Raw genomic sequence first — 18,292 nt, forward strand, 5'->3', positions numbered from 1 at the left:
CACACTCTCACTCAGGACTGAGCTGTATACTAACTCTCTGTCTCTCACACACAGATACACACACTCTCTCTTGACTGTGTGGACACAAACACACACACACATAATTTATACTGTTCATTACTTACTGCACTACCTCTACCTGTCATCCGCTGCTATAGTTATACTTATGTTTATTCTATTTGCACTACCTCAACCGCTGCTGTGTATTTTTGCACAATATTTTTGCACAATACTTTTTTTTTTCTACATCATTTCACTTTATCTATTTTATTTCACTTACATTCCAGTACACGTTCTTTTATTTCCTTTCAGCGCTAAGTGTCCTGTGTTCTTTTGTGTTGTCTTTATTGTATTTATTGTCTTTTTTGCACTGTCTTGTCTATGCTCTGTTCGCACCTAGCTGCACACTGTGCACTTTACGTGGCTAAGACAAACTTCTGTCCTAGCTCTGTGGTGTTGTTTGTTGTTTTGTATTGTACTAGTAGTTGTATGTTTATGTAGCACCAGGTCCTGGAGAAACGTTGTTTCATTTCACTATGTACTGCGCCAGCTATATGTGGTTGAAATGACAATAAAAGCTTCTTGAATCTTGAATCTTGAATGCAGTGACGGTGCTCTACATGCTGGGATTCTATGGACGCATCTTCTTTATGGTCCTCTGTCAGAACTAGCATAACCCTGTTTTTTTTGTGGACCCTTAGCCTAGGAGCTGCCAAACATCATTTTTGTGAAGTGAAGAATAAATCAGATGGATTAACATGAAGTATGGAATATCCAGAAGAAACTGCATGGAGGTCATTCATTTACATCAAGCTAAATGTCCTCAGCCTGATCATTCCTCTCTCACTGATGGTGTTTTGCTATTCATGTATTCCCCATCTTAATGACTATCAAGTATCAGAAGAAACACAAAGAAGACACACAAAATCCTAACATGGCTATGTAGTGGATGGACTGAACCATAGCGTTCAGTCACTGCTGCCTCAACCCCATCATCTTTGGCAGGGGTCTTCAACTGAAATTGCTTGAGGTCCAGTAAATGAACCTGGACAATAATATACCTAAAACATGAATTGATGCTCTTAGCCATTAGTGTAGATAATGTTTTTCATAGAACAAAATATATGTCTCATAAGGATTAACTTGTATTTTTGTATGTATAAACAGACATAAGAAATCCTTCACAAAATGTATCTTATTTTAATGCTGTTGACATCTAATGCTGTTAACGCCTTTGTAGTATTTTTTTTATTAAAAGAGGTTTATTGATTTATTTTTTTGTGTGTTCAAGTGTGCTGAAGTACATTTCCTCCTACTGCAAGTAGAAAAGCCAAACCTAACTCAGTCTCTTGTTATATAACAACAAGCAAAGCCTACTTTCACAATCACTCTTGGACCGATGAATCATGGATACGGTCTACTCCAACACAATAAGTAAGTGAATATTTTAATACTTTTTGCAGTTACTCGCCAGCTGTTACTTGTTATCTCTGGTCTTAATCAGTAAAGTGTCTCTAACATTTTTTAAGCATTAAAACTCACAACTGATGAATGCTTACCAGAGGAGATGCTGCTAAAATTACTGTAAGTGTCCATAAATAAAGAATAGAGTGAAAGTAATGCTTTGCAATTGACAATGTAATACATTAAGTAATCTTTTAGGAAAGTAATCACAAAATAATAAAGCATATGCATGTACAGACTATTAGTTATTAACTTTTAAACAACCATATGATTGAGATAATTTTTTTTTTTACAAGTGTGACCTGGCTAAGAAGGACATGAAATGAAAGACACAACTATTAAATATTGTAGAAACAACTTGCAACACGGCTACACAAGTTATATCCACACTGTAACTAAATGTTGTAAGAAAACGGCCAAATTCTAACAGTGATATACCATTGTCCTGTAAAACGGCACTTTACTGTAGAAAACAATGCATTCTGAGAAGTGTTTATGTGCAGCTTGTCTGTTTCCCATAAAATACTTTAATGTACTATAAGCAGCAATGCTTTATGGGAGTGATGTTGGAATCAGCAGTACAGAACCTGCGCAAATACGAAACGGTGTATTTCTCAACGTGGCATGCACAACAGAAACTGAGCCAAATCTGGACATTCTTTTCGAAGAGTATCCATCTGAATCCCGTACTCTAGGAGCACATTACATGGTGAGTTAAATTACATTTTTTTCCTGTTTGCTTATTAACTATTAGTGAGTAAAGAAACTACAACAGGTCAGTAAGCTTACAGTTCAGAAAACTAGTTTGTGGTCTTCTTGCTGTGCTGTAACTGGCCAGTAACTTGCAGCACACTGACTTTTTTGTTTTATTGTTTGGTAGGCTGCTTACTGAATAGTTCAAATAAGTTAGTCATGTTTTTCTTTGTTCAGTCGACTGGTGGCTAGAAGCATTATTGTGTTTTTGTTTTGCAGGATTTTGTAGTTTCTGTTCTCTTTTCTGTGTAAATTCATATTAACACATTTCCTGTGTGCCTTTGTCTAAAAGACATAAATCTGGTGGTTTACTTTGGCTTAGTTGTGTGGGGAAAAAAAGAAATTATTTCCTGGGAAGCAGGGCTTTGCTAGGGTTGGAAGAGATAAGGGGCTTAGTCCTCTGAGACTATGACTCAGCAAGAAAACAGAGAACGCTTTTCAAAATATCAGCATTTTTTTTTAGAAGTAATTAGAGATACCAAATGAACAATATGGTCCACTACTATATGTTTAAACATTTTAAACATAGAAAAAGAAATTCAAACACAGTGTTAAAAAAACACTGCATTGTCTTATATGTCCTTTGTCTATAAAAAGTTATGTCTGTCTTTTTGTCTTAGTTTAATTTCATTTAGGTGGAAGACTGTCTCCTTGACTTGAGTGTAGCAAATCTGCCTATTACTCTTGCAGGCTCAAATGAATTAACAGATTCTTTCTCAATTGACAAGATGGCAAGGTTGTGGAGTCTTACCTGATCCATGGTTCACCTCAACCCTGTGTGCAGGCATCATAGGGCACTAAATGATCACTTGTACAGCTGCAGAAGTTTTTTTAAGAGAGGGAAACATGTCACAGTTCAGCAAGTGGTATACAGTCAGCATACAGTTTGGAATGCTACCTTACGTCTTCTTTTTCCATAGATAATTTTTTGCCACAAATATTTTTTCTGTATGAAGCTCTATATTGTAATGCAGTTCAACATCACTGGGAAGACCTTGTGACAAGAAGGATTGGGAGGATGGGTAACAGGCCTGCACACCCTTCAGATTACTATGTCTTACACTTGAAAATCTTTGACTGAGCTCACTAATCATCCGATCCACAAAAGGGAAGTACACATGATTTTCAGATAATCAAAATCCCCTAGATCAGCACCAACCACACCACGAATTGAATCAACAAAAATTATGAATTAGCTTTTGTTTGCGTCAAGGAAGTGAAAACTAATGATCCATGTTATTTTCCTGACAAATAGCCTTTGCCCTGTTAATACCAGCTTTGTGCCATGTAATCAGTTCTGCTTCAGACAAATCCAGATTTATTCTTTGTAGACATCTGTGCAACGCATCCGTGATAGACAGTAAACTCTTAAAAATTACCATCATGTAGACAACAGCAAACTTGAACAACTTCATCCTGAAGCCAACAACCACAGGTGTCCCAGTTTCTTCGAGACAGAGTAAGACAGCACTGTAGTTTTCTAGCATTGCATTAACAGACGCAAGCTGACAGGACAAATGCGTTTTCGAAAGCTGAACAAATTCATGGCCATGTAGACCAAGTTGTTTCTGTACAGCAATCAACTTCTCATGGTTTACAAGAAAGGTGTTGAAAAAAGTGTAAATGGATTCTAGGCAGTCAAAAAAAATTCTTGAATGACCCTGCATGTGTATCACAAGACAAGGTTTAGTTCATGTCCATAGCAGTGTATATAAATGGCTTCCTGATGTTTAGCTAGGAAAAGAGCCTTCACACCACCAGATACCCACACATCACAGATGCTACGTCTGAGATACACGTCACATTTCCCAGTTTGTTGGCATCAAGCAGTGCTTCAATTGTGTTTGTAATTGTCTTTACATCAAAGACTTTTAGGTCTTGAAGGCCCAGGACCCATCACTTTACCATCCGAGTTGACATATCGTACACAAACAGCTGGATGTTCTGTCTTGCCATGTCTTGCCTCATCTGCAACTGAATAACCGAATTCCTTTTCTCTTCAGTAATCTTCTCAGAAAAGCACTGAATGAATTTATTTTGAGTGACCGGAGAGAGATAGATGTAATTAGAAGCAGCTGTGTAATTCTGAAGAACGGGTCAAACTGAGAAAGAAGTTTGAAGCACTCCAAGAAATTTCCTTGATTCTCACTGGTCTATTTTTCACAATGCCCTCGTAAATGGGATACCTTGCCATGCTAGAAATCCTATTACTGCAACAATGTGACTTAAATATTCACGCCTTTCTTGGAATTCAGTTACATTGGCCAAGTTCAGCTGCATTCATATATCACCACGCTGTTTTGTACGTTTGTAGCCTTGCTATGAAACTATGCCAGCAGCATGAACAGTGTTTTTTTTCATGTCTTCTAAATGAACTGAGGTCTTTCTTCCTATTTTTATAGTCCTGACTCTACAGTTTATCACTGTTAGTTCAAATATGTTCGAATATAAATATTTTATTATATCTTTTCATGGGACCACCCTGAAGAAATGAGACTCTGCTACAGTGTAAAGTAGTGAGTGTACAGCCTGTATAACAGTGTAAATTTGCTGTCCCCTCAAAATAACTCAACACATAGCCATTAATGTCTAAACTGTTGGCAACAAAAGTGAGTACACCCCTAAGTGGAAATGTCTAAATTGGGCCCAATTAGCCATTTACCCTCCCCGGTGTCATGTGACTTGTTAATGTTACAAGGTCTCAGGTGTGAATGGGGAGCAGGTGTGTTAAATTTGGTGTTTTCGCTCTCACACTCTCTCATACTGGTCACTGGAAGTTCAACATGGCACCTCATGGCAAAAAACTCTCTGAGGATCTGAAAAAAAGAATTGTTGCTCTACATAAAGATGGCCTAGGCTATAAGAAGATTGCCAAGACCCTGAAACTGAGCTGCAGCACGGTGGGCCAGACCATACAACGGTTTTACAGGACAGGTTCCATTCGGAACAGGCCTCGCCATGGTCCACCAAAGAAGTTGAGTGCATGTGCTCAGCGTCATATCCGGAGGTTGTCTTTGGGAAATAGACCTATGAGTGCTGCCAGCATTGCTGCAGAGGTTGAAGGGGTGGAGGTCTCAGCCTGTCAGTGCTCAGACCATACGCCACACACTGCATCAAATTGGTCTGCATGGCTGTCGTCCCAGAGGGAAGCCTCTACTAAAGATGATGCACAAGAAAACCCGCATACAGTTTGCTGAAGATCCTGTGGTCCGATGAGATCAAGATAAACTTATTTGGTTCAGATGGTGTCAAGTGTGTGTGGCGGCAACCAGGTGAGGAGTACAAAGACAAGTGTGCCTTGCCTACAGTCAAGCATGGTGGTGGGAGTGTCATGGTCTGGGCCTGCATGAGTGCTGCTGGCACTGGGGAGCAACAGTTCATTGAGGCAACCATGAATACCAATATGTACTGTGACATACTGAAGCAGAGCATGATCCCCCCCTTTGGAGACTGGGCCACAGGGCAGTATACCAACATGATAACGACCCCAAACACACCTCCAAGACGACCACTGCCTTGGTGATGGACTGGCCAAACATGTCTCCAGACCTAAACCCTATTGAGCATCTGTGGGGCATCCTTAAACGGAAGGTGGGGGAGCACAAGGGCTCTAACATCCACCAGCTCTGTGATGTCATCATGGAGGAGTGGAAGAGGACTCCAGTGGCAACCTGTGCAGCTCTGGTGAACTCCATGCCCAAGAGGGTTTAGGGAGTGCTGGAAAATAATGGTGGCCACACAAAGTATTGACACTTTGGGCCCAATTTGGACATTTCCACTTAGGGGTGTACTCACTTTTGTTGCCAACAGTTTAGAAATTAATGGCTGTATCTTGAGTTATTTTGAGGGAACAGCAAATTTACACTGTTATACAGGCTGTCTTTTTGACTGAAACAAAGAAACCAAACCAGTCAACAAATGGTTTGATTTCAAAAGTAAATTACATTTTATTGATTAAACAAATTACATTGGTTTCAAATGTAAACCTACATTTTATTGATCAAAGTTATTTAATTTCATCGGAACTACAAACTTAAAACTGAAATGCAAACTGTTAAATTTGGCAGAACAGTTGCATTATCACCAACTCTTCCTATGAATGAATGAATAAATGAATGGCGACTGTCCAATGGCCGTATACAAACAACAGTGACATCTGCTGTCCGGGATCGGTACTGTTCTGTTTAACAGCGCGACACGTATGTTTTAAAACTGCGTATAGCCAACAGTTGATTATTAAGTTTAAAGTAAGTCTGTATATATGTTAGAAATCTACCTAAAATAAATGTATTTTAATGTATTTTTCGGATATCCTTCACCAAAATTTAAATCTCTATGTGATGTGAGACGTAATAGTTAACAGTTAAGTGATCTGATTGGCTATAGTTTCTGTCATTGTTAAGAGTTTTGATTTGCTGAAAGTGTCTTGATTTTTTTCCCACCTTGATAGTGGCATATGATTGTCTAGTCACCATATGATCTATTACTGATAGGATGTGGCCTATAGTATATAATGTACCAGTGCTTGTTCTATTATTTTATCCTTCAGACGTTCTTCAAGATCAATATCTTGAAGAACGTCTGAAGGATAAAATTGCATCTAAATGAAAGAGAAATGAATGTGGAGCTAAAGTGTGCAGCACTTTTTTTTTCTTATACTCCTCTATACTTATACTCCAATCTATTTCCAATGATCAGCACCTCGCTACAACCCATTGTGTGCATTACTTCTTCATTTTGTCTGCCTTTTTCTTGTATTAAGGGCTGCAATTTTTTTTTTGAAAGCATCAGTAGTGATCCTTACAATATCTTCACAACATCGAAATTATGGTATAAAGTTAAAAAATATTTTGATATATGATTTTGTTCATATTACCCAGCCCTACTTTATATGATAGCAGACTTTATTCTATTCAACCTCTAATCTCAGACTATTGTGTTTTTTAGGAGATTCATTGGAATTAACCCAGAAAGAGGGACCAGGGCCAGCCATGGTATGGTAGTGTCCAAGAGGACAGGGAGAGTTTTTCAGAACAAGTGTGTCACGGTCAACCCCCATGTGTCCACTCTTCTGAAGAAAAGCCATGGCTATTCCAAGTTTTGTCCTTGTTTATATACATCTTTTTGTTCTCCTGTCTACTTAATTTGCTACACTTCACTTCAAAAATGGTGGGTATTTATGCTATAGAACACTGAAGAAAAACTTTTGTTTATGTAAACCAGAAGGGAATATGTTCACTTGTCCCAGAACATGACTGTTCTTGTATATGTTCAGCATCTTAGTAGACACTTGATCAGATCGTATGTGAAAGGAGTCTTTCTCTTTATGTTTGAAAATATCAGTTTAAGTTGATTTAAAACTAGTTGCTTTTAACAAATGAATTAAGTTAAGACTGTTGCTCTAGTTTGAAGAGATGATGTGTCTTGCCACTCTGTTGTGAAATTTATTTTATTATAATGATTTGTGTGATTTTTTTCGTACTTTTCAAATTTGACTGGCTAGATTTAATACTGCTTAGATTGGTAAAATAAAAAAAAGAAAAAGAGAAAAGAAAACAAATCTATTTCATATTTCTTAATTTTTGTGAAAATATTTGTATATTTTATATAATATAATCTTTTAAAATATGGTTTGGACTGAAGTTATTTTTCAATCCCACTGACAAAAGGTACATTTTGTTTTAAAAAGGCAGCTTCTCAGAGTGGCAAGATGTGTCGTTCCTCCCAAGTTTATTAAAAAAGCTGTAGTTATGCATATGTTGTGTATACTTGACATTTACTGTAATAGAAAAACTGTTTGTATTAAGAAATTCATTACAGTTCTCAGTTGGTGCTGCCTTTTTATGAATAAATCTTGGATTACATAATTCATTTTTATATTTTCGGTCTCTTCTTTTCCAGTAGTTCACTGAATCATTCAATATATGTCGTATAGAACTAAAGTTATGAATATCAAGTTTACAGTGAAGACAGTGCTTAATTCATAGTAATTGGCTGTCATCAATGCTGCCTTTAATATGGTCTATTGACAAAAATGACTACATGTTACTGCATTTGGATTATGATGAAATTCCATTGTTAATGGGGAAAAAAAGAAAATATTTTGGCTACTAAGCCACTAATATACTGTAGTGTCAATAAAATACAGAACTGTACCGTGTTCTAGTACATATTATAACAGTAATACTGTTGAAAAAACAGTAATGTACTGGCAACCCTGCTGCCAGTAGTTTACTGTGATCACGAAATCATGAAAATAATGTACTGTAATTCAGTGCATGGTATTATTAAAATAACATGTAACAATAACAGTAAAGTAGATAGTATTGTGTAACTGTAGAATAGATAACAGTTGGAAAACTATAAATTAACAGCCCTGCTGCCAGTATTTTGCTATTTATCTACATGACAATTTTTTACAGTGCAAGTGCCAGTTCTAGCTCAGACCCTAAACAGGGAACAAATATCAGAATATTTGTTTGTTTGTTTTTACAGGAAAAACAGATAAATTAATAGGTAACAACCCACAAATTGAACATCCAGATTGTAAATATTGCTTAAGTATTAACATATTAACTCAGCTTGTTAAATAATACTGCAAATTCCAGCATGGATTTAAACTCAAAAATTTTATTTCAGGATAGTTCACAGTTCAGGCAGTGTGTAAAGAAACACTCAGAGTGGGCAATCTCGAATCCATTTGCAAATTTTAATGACACACAGCAACAAATCCAACTCGTGATCCAATGATGTAAACAGGTAACAGGCAAATTAGTCAAAACCAAAATATCAGTAAACCAAGCAAACAAATCTGTATCACAAAAGATGTCATACACAGGTCATACACAATGAATCAGGTAATGGCAATGGTATGGCTCGGTATGTTGCAAGAGGAACAATATTTTACATAGAACGTATCATGTGCATGGTTTTAATCTCTGTGCTACCTGGAAGTAACCCAGAAGCAGTTCAATACGCAGGTAAGAGCTCCCTTTGGGGACGGGAGGGTTTATTGCTGCTACAGAGCCCCACTCTCTAAGAATACCTCCAGGTGTTCTATGACAAGGTCTTCCACAAGGTCTGGGTGCTTGTCTGTCAAGGTGTAACCTGTGAAATCATGGGTCAAGGATATCTGTGGCATTTACCCAAGATCGCTTCTCCAAGGTGCAACTGGACTCAAGGAGAGTGTGTACAAAATGGGTGGGTAGCCCTCGATATCCAGGGGGCTGGTTTTGTTGTTGGGAGGGTGTGTATTGAGGAGAGACACATGGAATGTAGGTGAGATGCAGTATGACAGTGGGAGCTGGAGTCTATAGGCGAGGGTGTTGTTTTGTCTTATTTCCATTCGATTCATTTCAATTTATTTGTATAGCACCTTTTACAATGGACATTGTCTCAAAGCAGCTTTACAAAAGAAGAGAAACAAAGAAAGACGAGGGAAAAAAAACTAAATAACTAAAAATACAAATAAATTATTAAATTAAATTATTGAACTATTTTATCCCTATTTTATTTTATCCCTAATGAGCAAGCCTGTGGCAATGGTGGCAAGGAACAAACTGCCTGGGACAATATAAGGAAGAAACCTTGAGAAGAACCAGGCTCAGAAGGGAACCCATCCTCATTTGGGTGACAGTGGACAGTACATAATGTAACTGTAACTGAATAATGTCTACAACAGCAATCAATGGCCCATGAGGAACTATTAGGTCACTGTAGTTTCTGAGTTCATTATAGACACTAATTCCTTGCTGTCACAAGCTGACAGATGAAATGGCAGATCTGCGATGGATCATGTGATGTTTAAAGACAATGTAGATTATGTATAAAGTGCAGGCAGGGACTCCAGCAAGACTAGCTATGACAGCATAACTTAAAGGGAGAGCCAGAATGTGACAGACATGAAAGCTTCCCAGGACGTAAAGCATCCAACTACTTTACATTCAGCAAACCTGAGCGACTTGCGAGGGTGGTAAGGCGACAGCATCCAAACATCCCAGTACACCAAACACTCTATGCCCATGAACCTTCCAGATCTGCTCCTTTACCTAAGAAAATATAGGAGTACCCTATTTGGTAGTGTTTGGTAGTACCTCAAGTAGCAAAGGCTACAGCAGGGGGCAGAGCTTTTCCTTTCAAGATTCAAGATTCAAGAAGCTTTATTGTCATTTCAACCACATATAGCTGACGCAGTACATAGTGAAATGAAACAACGTTTCTCCAGGACCTGGTGCTACATAAACATACAACAACAAAGTTCAACATAAAAACACCACCACAGAGCTAGGACAGAAGATTGTCTTAGCCACGTAAAGTGCACAGTGTGCAGCTAGGTGCAAACAGAGCATAGACAAGACAGTGCAAAAGACAATAAATACAAGAAAGACAACACAAAAGAACACAGGACACTTAGCGCTGAAAGGAAATAAAAGAACATGTGTACTGGAATGTAAGTGAAATAAAATAAGATAAAGTGAAATGATGTGTAAAAAAAAAAAAAGTATTGTGCAAAAAAAATTGTGCAAAAATACACAGCAGCGGTTGAGGTAGTGCAAATACAATAAACATAAATATAACTATAGCAGCGGATGACAGGTAGAGGTAGTGCAATAAGTAATGAACAATATAAATTGTGTGTGCGTGTTCACACAGTCAAGAGAGAGTGTGTGTGTGTGTATGTGTGTGTGAGAGAGACAGAGAGTTGATATACAGTTCAGTCCTGAGTGAGAGTGTGTATGTATGTATGTGTGTGTGTGTGTGTGTGTGTGTGAGAGTGTAGAACAGTTCAGTCCCGGGTGTTGAGGAGCCTGATGGCTTGAGGAAAGAAACTGTTACACAGTCTGGTTGTGAGGGCCCGAATGCTCCGGTACCTCTTTCCAGATGGCAGGAGGGTGAAGAGTGTGTGTGAGGGGTGTGTGGGGTCAGCCACAATGCTGTTGGCTTTGCGGATGTAGCGTGCGGTGTAAATGTCCGTGATAGAGGGGAGAGAGACTCCGATGATCTTCTCAGCTGTCCTCACTATCCGCTGAAGGGTCTTGCGATCCGAGACGGTGCAGTTCCCAAACCAGGCAGTGATGCAGCTGCTCAGGATGCTCTTGATGGTCCCTCTGTAGAACATAGTCAGGATGGGGGAAGGGAGATGGGCTTTCCTCAGTCTCCTCAGGAAGTAGAGGCGCTGCTGGGCTTTCTTGGTGATGGAGCTGTTGTTGAGTGACCAGGTGAAGTTCTCCGCCAGATGGACACCAAGGAATTTGGTGCTCTTGATGATCTCCACCGAGGATCCGTCGATGGACAGCGGAGAGTGGGCACTCTGTGCTCTCCTGAAGTCAACAACCATCTCTTTGGTCTTGTCAACGTTCAGGGAGAGGTTGTTGGCTCTGCACCAGGCTGTTAGATGTTGCACCTCCTCTCTGTATGCTGACTCGTCGTTCTTGCTGATGAGACCCACCACGGTCGTGTCATCAGCGAACTTGACGATGTGGTTGGCGCTGTGCATTGCTGCACAGTCGTGAGTCAGCAGAGTGAACAGCAATGGACTGAGCACACAGCCCTGAGGAGCTCCAGTGTTCAGTGTGGTGGTGCTGGAGATACTGCTCCCGATCCGGACTGACTGAGGTCTCCCAGTCAGGAAATCCAGGATCCAGTTGCAGAGAGAGGTGTTCAGGCCCAGGAGACTCAGCTTCTCAATCAGCTGCTGAGGGATGATTGTGTTGAATGCTGAACTGAAATCTATGAACAGCATTTGAATGTAGGAGTCTTTACAGTCCAGGTGTGTGAGGGCCAGATGGAGGGTTGTGCTGATGGCATCATCCATGGAGCGGTTAGGACAATACGCAAACTGCAAGGGGTCCAGCGAGGGTGGTAGCTGTAACTTGATGTGCCTCATGACGAGCCTCTCGAAGCATTTCATCACGATTGGTGTGAGTGCAACGGGATGGTAGTCATTGAGGCAGGAAACCGTAGACTTCTTTGGCACAGGGACGATGGTCATTGTCTTGAGGCACGTAGGGATGATGGAGCTGCTCAGCGAGATGTTGAAGATGTCAGTGAAGACATCTGCTAGCTGCTCTGCACACTCCCTGAGAACTTTGCCAGGAATGTTGTCTGGTCCAGCAGACTTCTGTGGGTTAACTCTGCATAGAGTTCTTCTCACATCAGCCGTGGTGAGACAGAGCACTGGGTCATTAGGAGGAGGGATGGTCTTCCTCGCTGTTGTGTTGTTCTGTGCCTCAAACCGAGCGTAGAAGTCGTTCAGAGCATCTGGAAGGGAGGCATCACTGTCACAGGCAGGTGAAGCTGTCCTGTAGTTGGTGATTGCCTGGATGCCCTGCCACATGCGCCGGGAGTCTCTGCTGTTCTGGAAGTGGCCGTGGATTCTCTGGGCGTGTGCACGCTTTGCCTCTCTAATGGCTCGGGACAGTTTGGCCCTTGCTATTTTTAAGGCCGCCCTGTCCCCTGATCTGACGGCAGAGTCTCTCGACTTCAGGAGAGCACGCACTTTCACAGTCATCCACGGCTTCTGGTTGGAGTGTGTTGTGATGGTCTTGGAGACGGTCACGTCACCGATGCACTTCCCGATGTAGCCGGACACTGATGCCGTGTACTCCTCCAAGTCAATAGAGTCGCTGTTGGTTGCAGCCTCCGTAAACATGTCCCAGTCAGTGCACTCAAAACAGTCCTGAAGAGCAGAGATGGCTCCTGCTGGCCAGGTCTTAACCTGTTTCAGAACCGGTTTAGAGCGTCTGATGAGTGGTCTGTATGCTGGAATCAACATAACAGAGATGTGGTCTGAGTAGCCGAGGTGGGGGTGGGGCTCCGCACGATACGCGCCGGGAATGTTTGAATAAACAACATCCAGCGTTTTTAGGGAGCACTGTTCTGAGATTTGCATGATTGAAATCTCCAGAGATGATAAACAGTCCATCGGGGTGAGCATTCTGCAGCTCGCTAATAGCTCCGTACAGCTCACACAGAGCCTCCTTAGCATTAGCGCTGGGGGGAATGTACACTCCGATAATGAGAGTAGTGGTGAATTCCCGGGGTAAATAAAAAGGTCTGCATCTAACAGTCACAAACTCCACTACCGATGAGCAGTAGTTAGACACAAGCACAGAGTCCTTACACCATTCCGTGTTGATGTAAACACACACACCGCCACCGCGAGTCTTACCGCACAGAGCTGCATTCCTGTCGGCACGAAACACGGTTAGCCTGGCTAGCTGAATGGCGGCGTCCAGAACTCTGTCGCTGAGCCACGTCTCCGTGAAAACAAAGACGCAGCAGTCTCTGAACTCACGCCGTGTAGTTTGCTGGAGTCGGATGTAGTCCAGTTTATTATCCAGTGAGCAGACGTTGGACAAGATGATGGAAGGGAATGCCGGCCGTCTAGGGTTGGTTGTTAGCCTAGCACGGACACCCGCCCGTTTACCGCGCTTCCGCTTCCTCGAACACCGTTTGCGACGTCCTCTCTCCCGGCCACCGGCATCAGGCGACGCAGAGGACTGAAGGCCTGGACTTCGCAGCAAGCCGAGTTCGCGAAGTTTGCAGAGTACTTCACCATGTAAGTTAGTAAGTGCGTGATTTCTGTACTGTAATATCGTCTGGCGGTCGTATACATGAACACCACTGTCTTTGGCGTCCATGCACTTTAAATTTCGCGATAAAACAAAAAGAAAGCACCATATTGGTTCCAGAGTGGCTGCTGCGTGTTACTGCCACACCGCCATCTTGCCATTTTATGTTGTGTTATGCTTTATGTTGTGTTATGTTTATGTTATGCCATTTTGCTTGTTTATGCTCCTACTGGAACATCCAGACAGTAAGGCATTACAATAATCCAACCTAGAGGTAACAAAAGCATGAACTAGTTTCTATGCATCATGAAGTGACATCATATTTCTTATCTTAGCAATATTTCTGAGATAAAAAAAGGGCTACCCGAGTGATATTATCTACATGAGATTTAAACGAAAGACCAGAGTCAATAATCACACCAAGATCTTTTACAGCTGGACAAGATGAAACAGAAAGACCATCCACCGTTACTCTGTAATCAGAAAGCTCACTTCTCACACAAACTGTTCTTAACTATAATTTACTTTTATAAAAATAAAAATGTACTCTAATATGTAATCTAATTGAAACCTCGTCTGAACTTCATGACCTTTTATGGAAATTTCTGCTTCTCAGATCTCCCAATATTTTCAGACTTTTAAAAAAAAACTATGCACATATATAAGCGCCTTACTTCCTCAATCTTTGCACATTCAGCTCCGAGCCTGCTTTGCAACAGAAGTCTTGCGGATTATTTTTGAAGTTTAATTTTGATCTATTCCTATCTTTCTACTCTTTAGCATTAGATCACACTCTACTTTGCTTTGCCAGTATATTGCTTATTTATGCATGGTGCTGTGGCCCTTTGCTGCTGTGGTTAGTGCTCTGCTTAGTTACACATCGGTTTGTCTAGTCCACATTATACAGAAAAAATAGAAGTATTGCGGATGTTATTAGATGCGGTAGCCCTGGGTGTTCTTTCTGTGCAAAGTACAGAGTCCTTATATATAACTCATATATGATTACTTCTTCATAATAATATTTGTTTTGCTATTATAATGCTTTAGGGTAAGTAAAAAATTTTTTTTTTTAGAAAAATCTCAATAAAGTGTGCCATGATTCCCATGAACATGAAGTCATACTGAGGTCTGCTCTTGTTCAGAAAGTCAGTAACCTGCATGTAATCTGCAAGTGTACCATGAGTAGAGATGAGATGCCTTACTGCACATAATAGCACAAAAACAAATTCTTGTTTATAAAATGGTGAGACACAACATGTTGTCTCATGTTGTCTCCATCATGTTGTGATGATGGATGATGGCGCCCAGTGTGAAAACCTCCTAAGTAACTTGGAACCATTTACAATTCAACCTAGACAATATAATCAATCCACTGATATTGCATATCCTAATGAGAGTAGTTTTTAAGGCCTAACTCTTTTTTTGTTACACTGTTATCATATTGGGTTTCAAACCATGATTGAAAACTGTAACATGCAGATTTTATTTGTATTTTAATGATGGAGATTGCTGCAAAGCAAAATTATAAAAAGATATAAATATACTTTGTTATCCTATCCATATTTCAAAAATAATGATATTACTCATTCTTTCCTGATGCACTGAGGATTACTGTGTATTCGTTTATCATTATGAAAACAAGTGATTTTCTAGATTTTTCTGTGAACTGTAATTAGTTACCACAATAAACATAATATAAGCACATAATAAAATGATAAAACTGTCCCATCCATATTATGTTGTTTTCAGTTGAGGACTTCAGTATGTTCATTACTTTTTTATATAAAAATATTTTATTATTTAGTGATGCATGATAATAAAAGCAATGTTTTTTATTAAACAGCTGAAGACTACATCTACTACTACGATGACCTAAATATAAGTGAGGGGTACCAGATCTGCAACAACAGCAATGTAATGGCCTTTAGCAGAGTCTTCCTCCCTACACTCTACAGCATTGTCTTCATCGTGGGGTTCATCGGCAACGGCCTGGTGTTGTGTGTCCTGGTCAAGTACCACAAAAGATCCATATCAGATGTGTGCCTCTTCAACCTGGCCCTTTCAGACCTCCTCTTCCTTATCTCATTGCCTTTCTGGGCTCACTATGCCACCACCACTCAGTGGAGCTTTGGGAGCTTCATGTGCCATGCAGTGACAGCGCTCTATATGCTGGGATTCTATGGCAGTATCTTCTTTATGATCCTCATGACCATAGACCGCTATGCTGTCATTGTCCACACCTATACCTCTCTCTTCTCCAAGCACCGACATGTCAGAGTTAGCATAGTTTTGGTTTTGTTTATGTGGACACTTAGCCTGGGAGCTTCTTTGCCAAACATAATTTTCTCAAAAGTTAACACCACAACTGAAACAAATGTATGGACATGTAGGGTGGAATATCCAGAAGGGACATTGTGGAGGTCATTCAATTACATCCAGCTGAACATCCTTGGCTTCATTATTCCTCTCTCAGTGATGGCGTTCTGCTACTCACGTATCATCCCCATCGTAATGGCCATGACGTCTCAGAAGAAACACAACACTGTCAGGCTCATGCTGGTCTTGGTCAGTGTTTTCTTTCTGTTCTGGATGCCATACAACATTGTGATCTTCCTGAAGTTCCTGCATCAACTGGGTTATATGAACACCTGTCAGTGGAATCAGGACCTGAACATGGCTATGCAGTGGGTGGAAACCATAGCGTTCACTCACTGCTGCATCAACCCCATCATCTATGCCTTTGTGGGACAGAGATTCAGAAATTTATTTCTAAAGATCCTGAAAGAGTGGTTTCCTCTTTGCTTTGCCCAGTGCCCAACAGTCACCAATCAGTTATCAGAGACAGGGAACTCCTCATGCTCCTCAGTGATTTCCAGCACAAATATTGTTCAGCTATAAGTGTAGCAAAAGGGAAGCAGTTGAAATGTAGGATAACCAGATAAAATGACAAATATTAATCATTATAACATGTAAAAATTTCATAATGCCATACTTCGCTTCAATTTGCCTTTTTGTAGAAAATGTTGTTGCATATCTGTCTTTTGTTTAGTGGAATTTATGTACATTTATTCATGGAACTTATACTCACATTATGTTAAGTATTATAAACTATCATTTAAGACATGTTTTCTTGTAATATTTTCTCTTTTCTTCTTTAATCTTCTTTATTCTTAGCACAGCCATTTGTCTGGTCCCTACAACATTCATTGCTGTAATTCATTGTAATAAATTTAAATATTCAGTCCATAAATTAATATACTGAGAACAGATTAATCTATTCAGGCCACATGGCATTATATAGTGACCACAAGAGAACGTATGATATTTTCATTCCAAAAAAAATAATAATATAGTAATGACTTGATAAAATAAATAAAATAAAATAAATAAATGAAGTCAGACCATGAGTACAAAATATTGGGGCAAATATATAGATAAAATTGTAGAAGCCAAAAAAGCTGCAGCCATGAATTTCACTGGAACCATCAGACCCAAATATGTTTCAGCATAACAATGCCCATACATACAAACTGAGCTTCATGAAGACCTGGTTTACCAAGAAAACTCGAATGGCTTGCACAGAGCTAATCTTAAATCTCATGTTCTGAGCTGATCGTGTCCAATGTCACAAACATAGTCTTTCTCTGAGTTACCTTCTGGAGTAGCAAGCAGTTGAATATAATGAAGGTGTTTTTTATTTGGGAATCCTGGAAACTATCTGTATACTTTTTACATCAGAGGGAAATTAATCTGGCAGCTTCATAACTGAACCAATAGATGGTACTATAACTCCATACTAAAGATTTAAAAGGGAATTAAATGAGGATGATTGACTTTTGTATAAGTCCTTGTACTTGGCACTTCAGTCAACCCATTTCCCTTGTGCTTTTATGTGTAATAAGTGATTTAATCGATAAAACATGCTTCTTATTACAAGAAAGCAGTGGGGTCTATGAATCATTTCAGGTGTCAGTTATTAATTAATAATATGTTAAATACAATCAGCAAGCAGTTGAATATAATGAAGGTGTTTTTTATTTGGGAATCCTGGAAACTATCTGTATACTTTTTACATGTTACTGTTTTGTTTTAAAATGCCAACATTAATAACTTAATCACAAAAATTAAAACCAAAGTGTTCTTTTCTGCTGAACTGAGATTAACAACCACAATCAATGAATGCACACCTCACTTGTTCAAAAAAAAATCAGAAATATCACATTTCATCTTCATTTACATGTAATTCAAACTCTATTTCAAACTGCAATGATAAACTTTTTTGTGTTCCTCTTTTGCAACAATCTTACAAACTGAAAATATCTGGAATATAGTCAAATTCATGTAGTATTTCTTATTAAATGATTACATAAAAAATTATTCATCTGTGTTGTATGTGTTCAAATGAGCTGAAGTACATTTCTTCTTACCAGAAGTAAAAAACAAAGCCACACCTCAAAAACAGTAGCTCATTCTCTTGTTATATACCAACAAACACAACCTAC

At 39.5% G+C, this 18,292-nt stretch overlaps 1 protein-coding gene and 1 long non-coding RNA gene across 2 annotated transcripts; both read left to right on the forward strand.

The window, feature by feature from the left end:
• Positions 1 to 1,360: 1,360 nt before the first annotated feature.
• On the forward strand, positions 1,361 to 8,296 carry LOC131359190 (uncharacterized). The gene is made up of 3 exons (XR_009205758.1): positions 1,361 to 1,434; positions 2,010 to 2,173; positions 7,165 to 8,296. It is a non-coding gene; the product is annotated as an uncharacterized LOC131359190 (long non-coding RNA).
• A 1,038-nt stretch (positions 8,297 to 9,334) lies between these two features.
• LOC131352833 (C-C chemokine receptor type 5-like) lies at positions 9,335 to 16,688 on the forward strand. The gene is made up of 3 exons (XM_058389348.1): positions 9,335 to 9,491; positions 15,634 to 16,061; positions 16,230 to 16,688. Exons 1-3 carry the CDS (start codon positions 9,335 to 9,337, stop codon positions 16,686 to 16,688), a joined length of 1,044 nt encoding a protein of 347 aa, XP_058245331.1.
• The last annotated feature ends 1,604 nt before the right edge of the window (positions 16,689 to 18,292 follow it).

Source organism: Hemibagrus wyckioides, linkage group LG01 (genome assembly GCF_019097595.1).
Source record: "Hemibagrus wyckioides isolate EC202008001 linkage group LG01, SWU_Hwy_1.0, whole genome shotgun sequence".
Lineage (NCBI taxonomy): Eukaryota > Metazoa > Chordata > Actinopteri > Siluriformes > Bagridae > Hemibagrus > Hemibagrus wyckioides.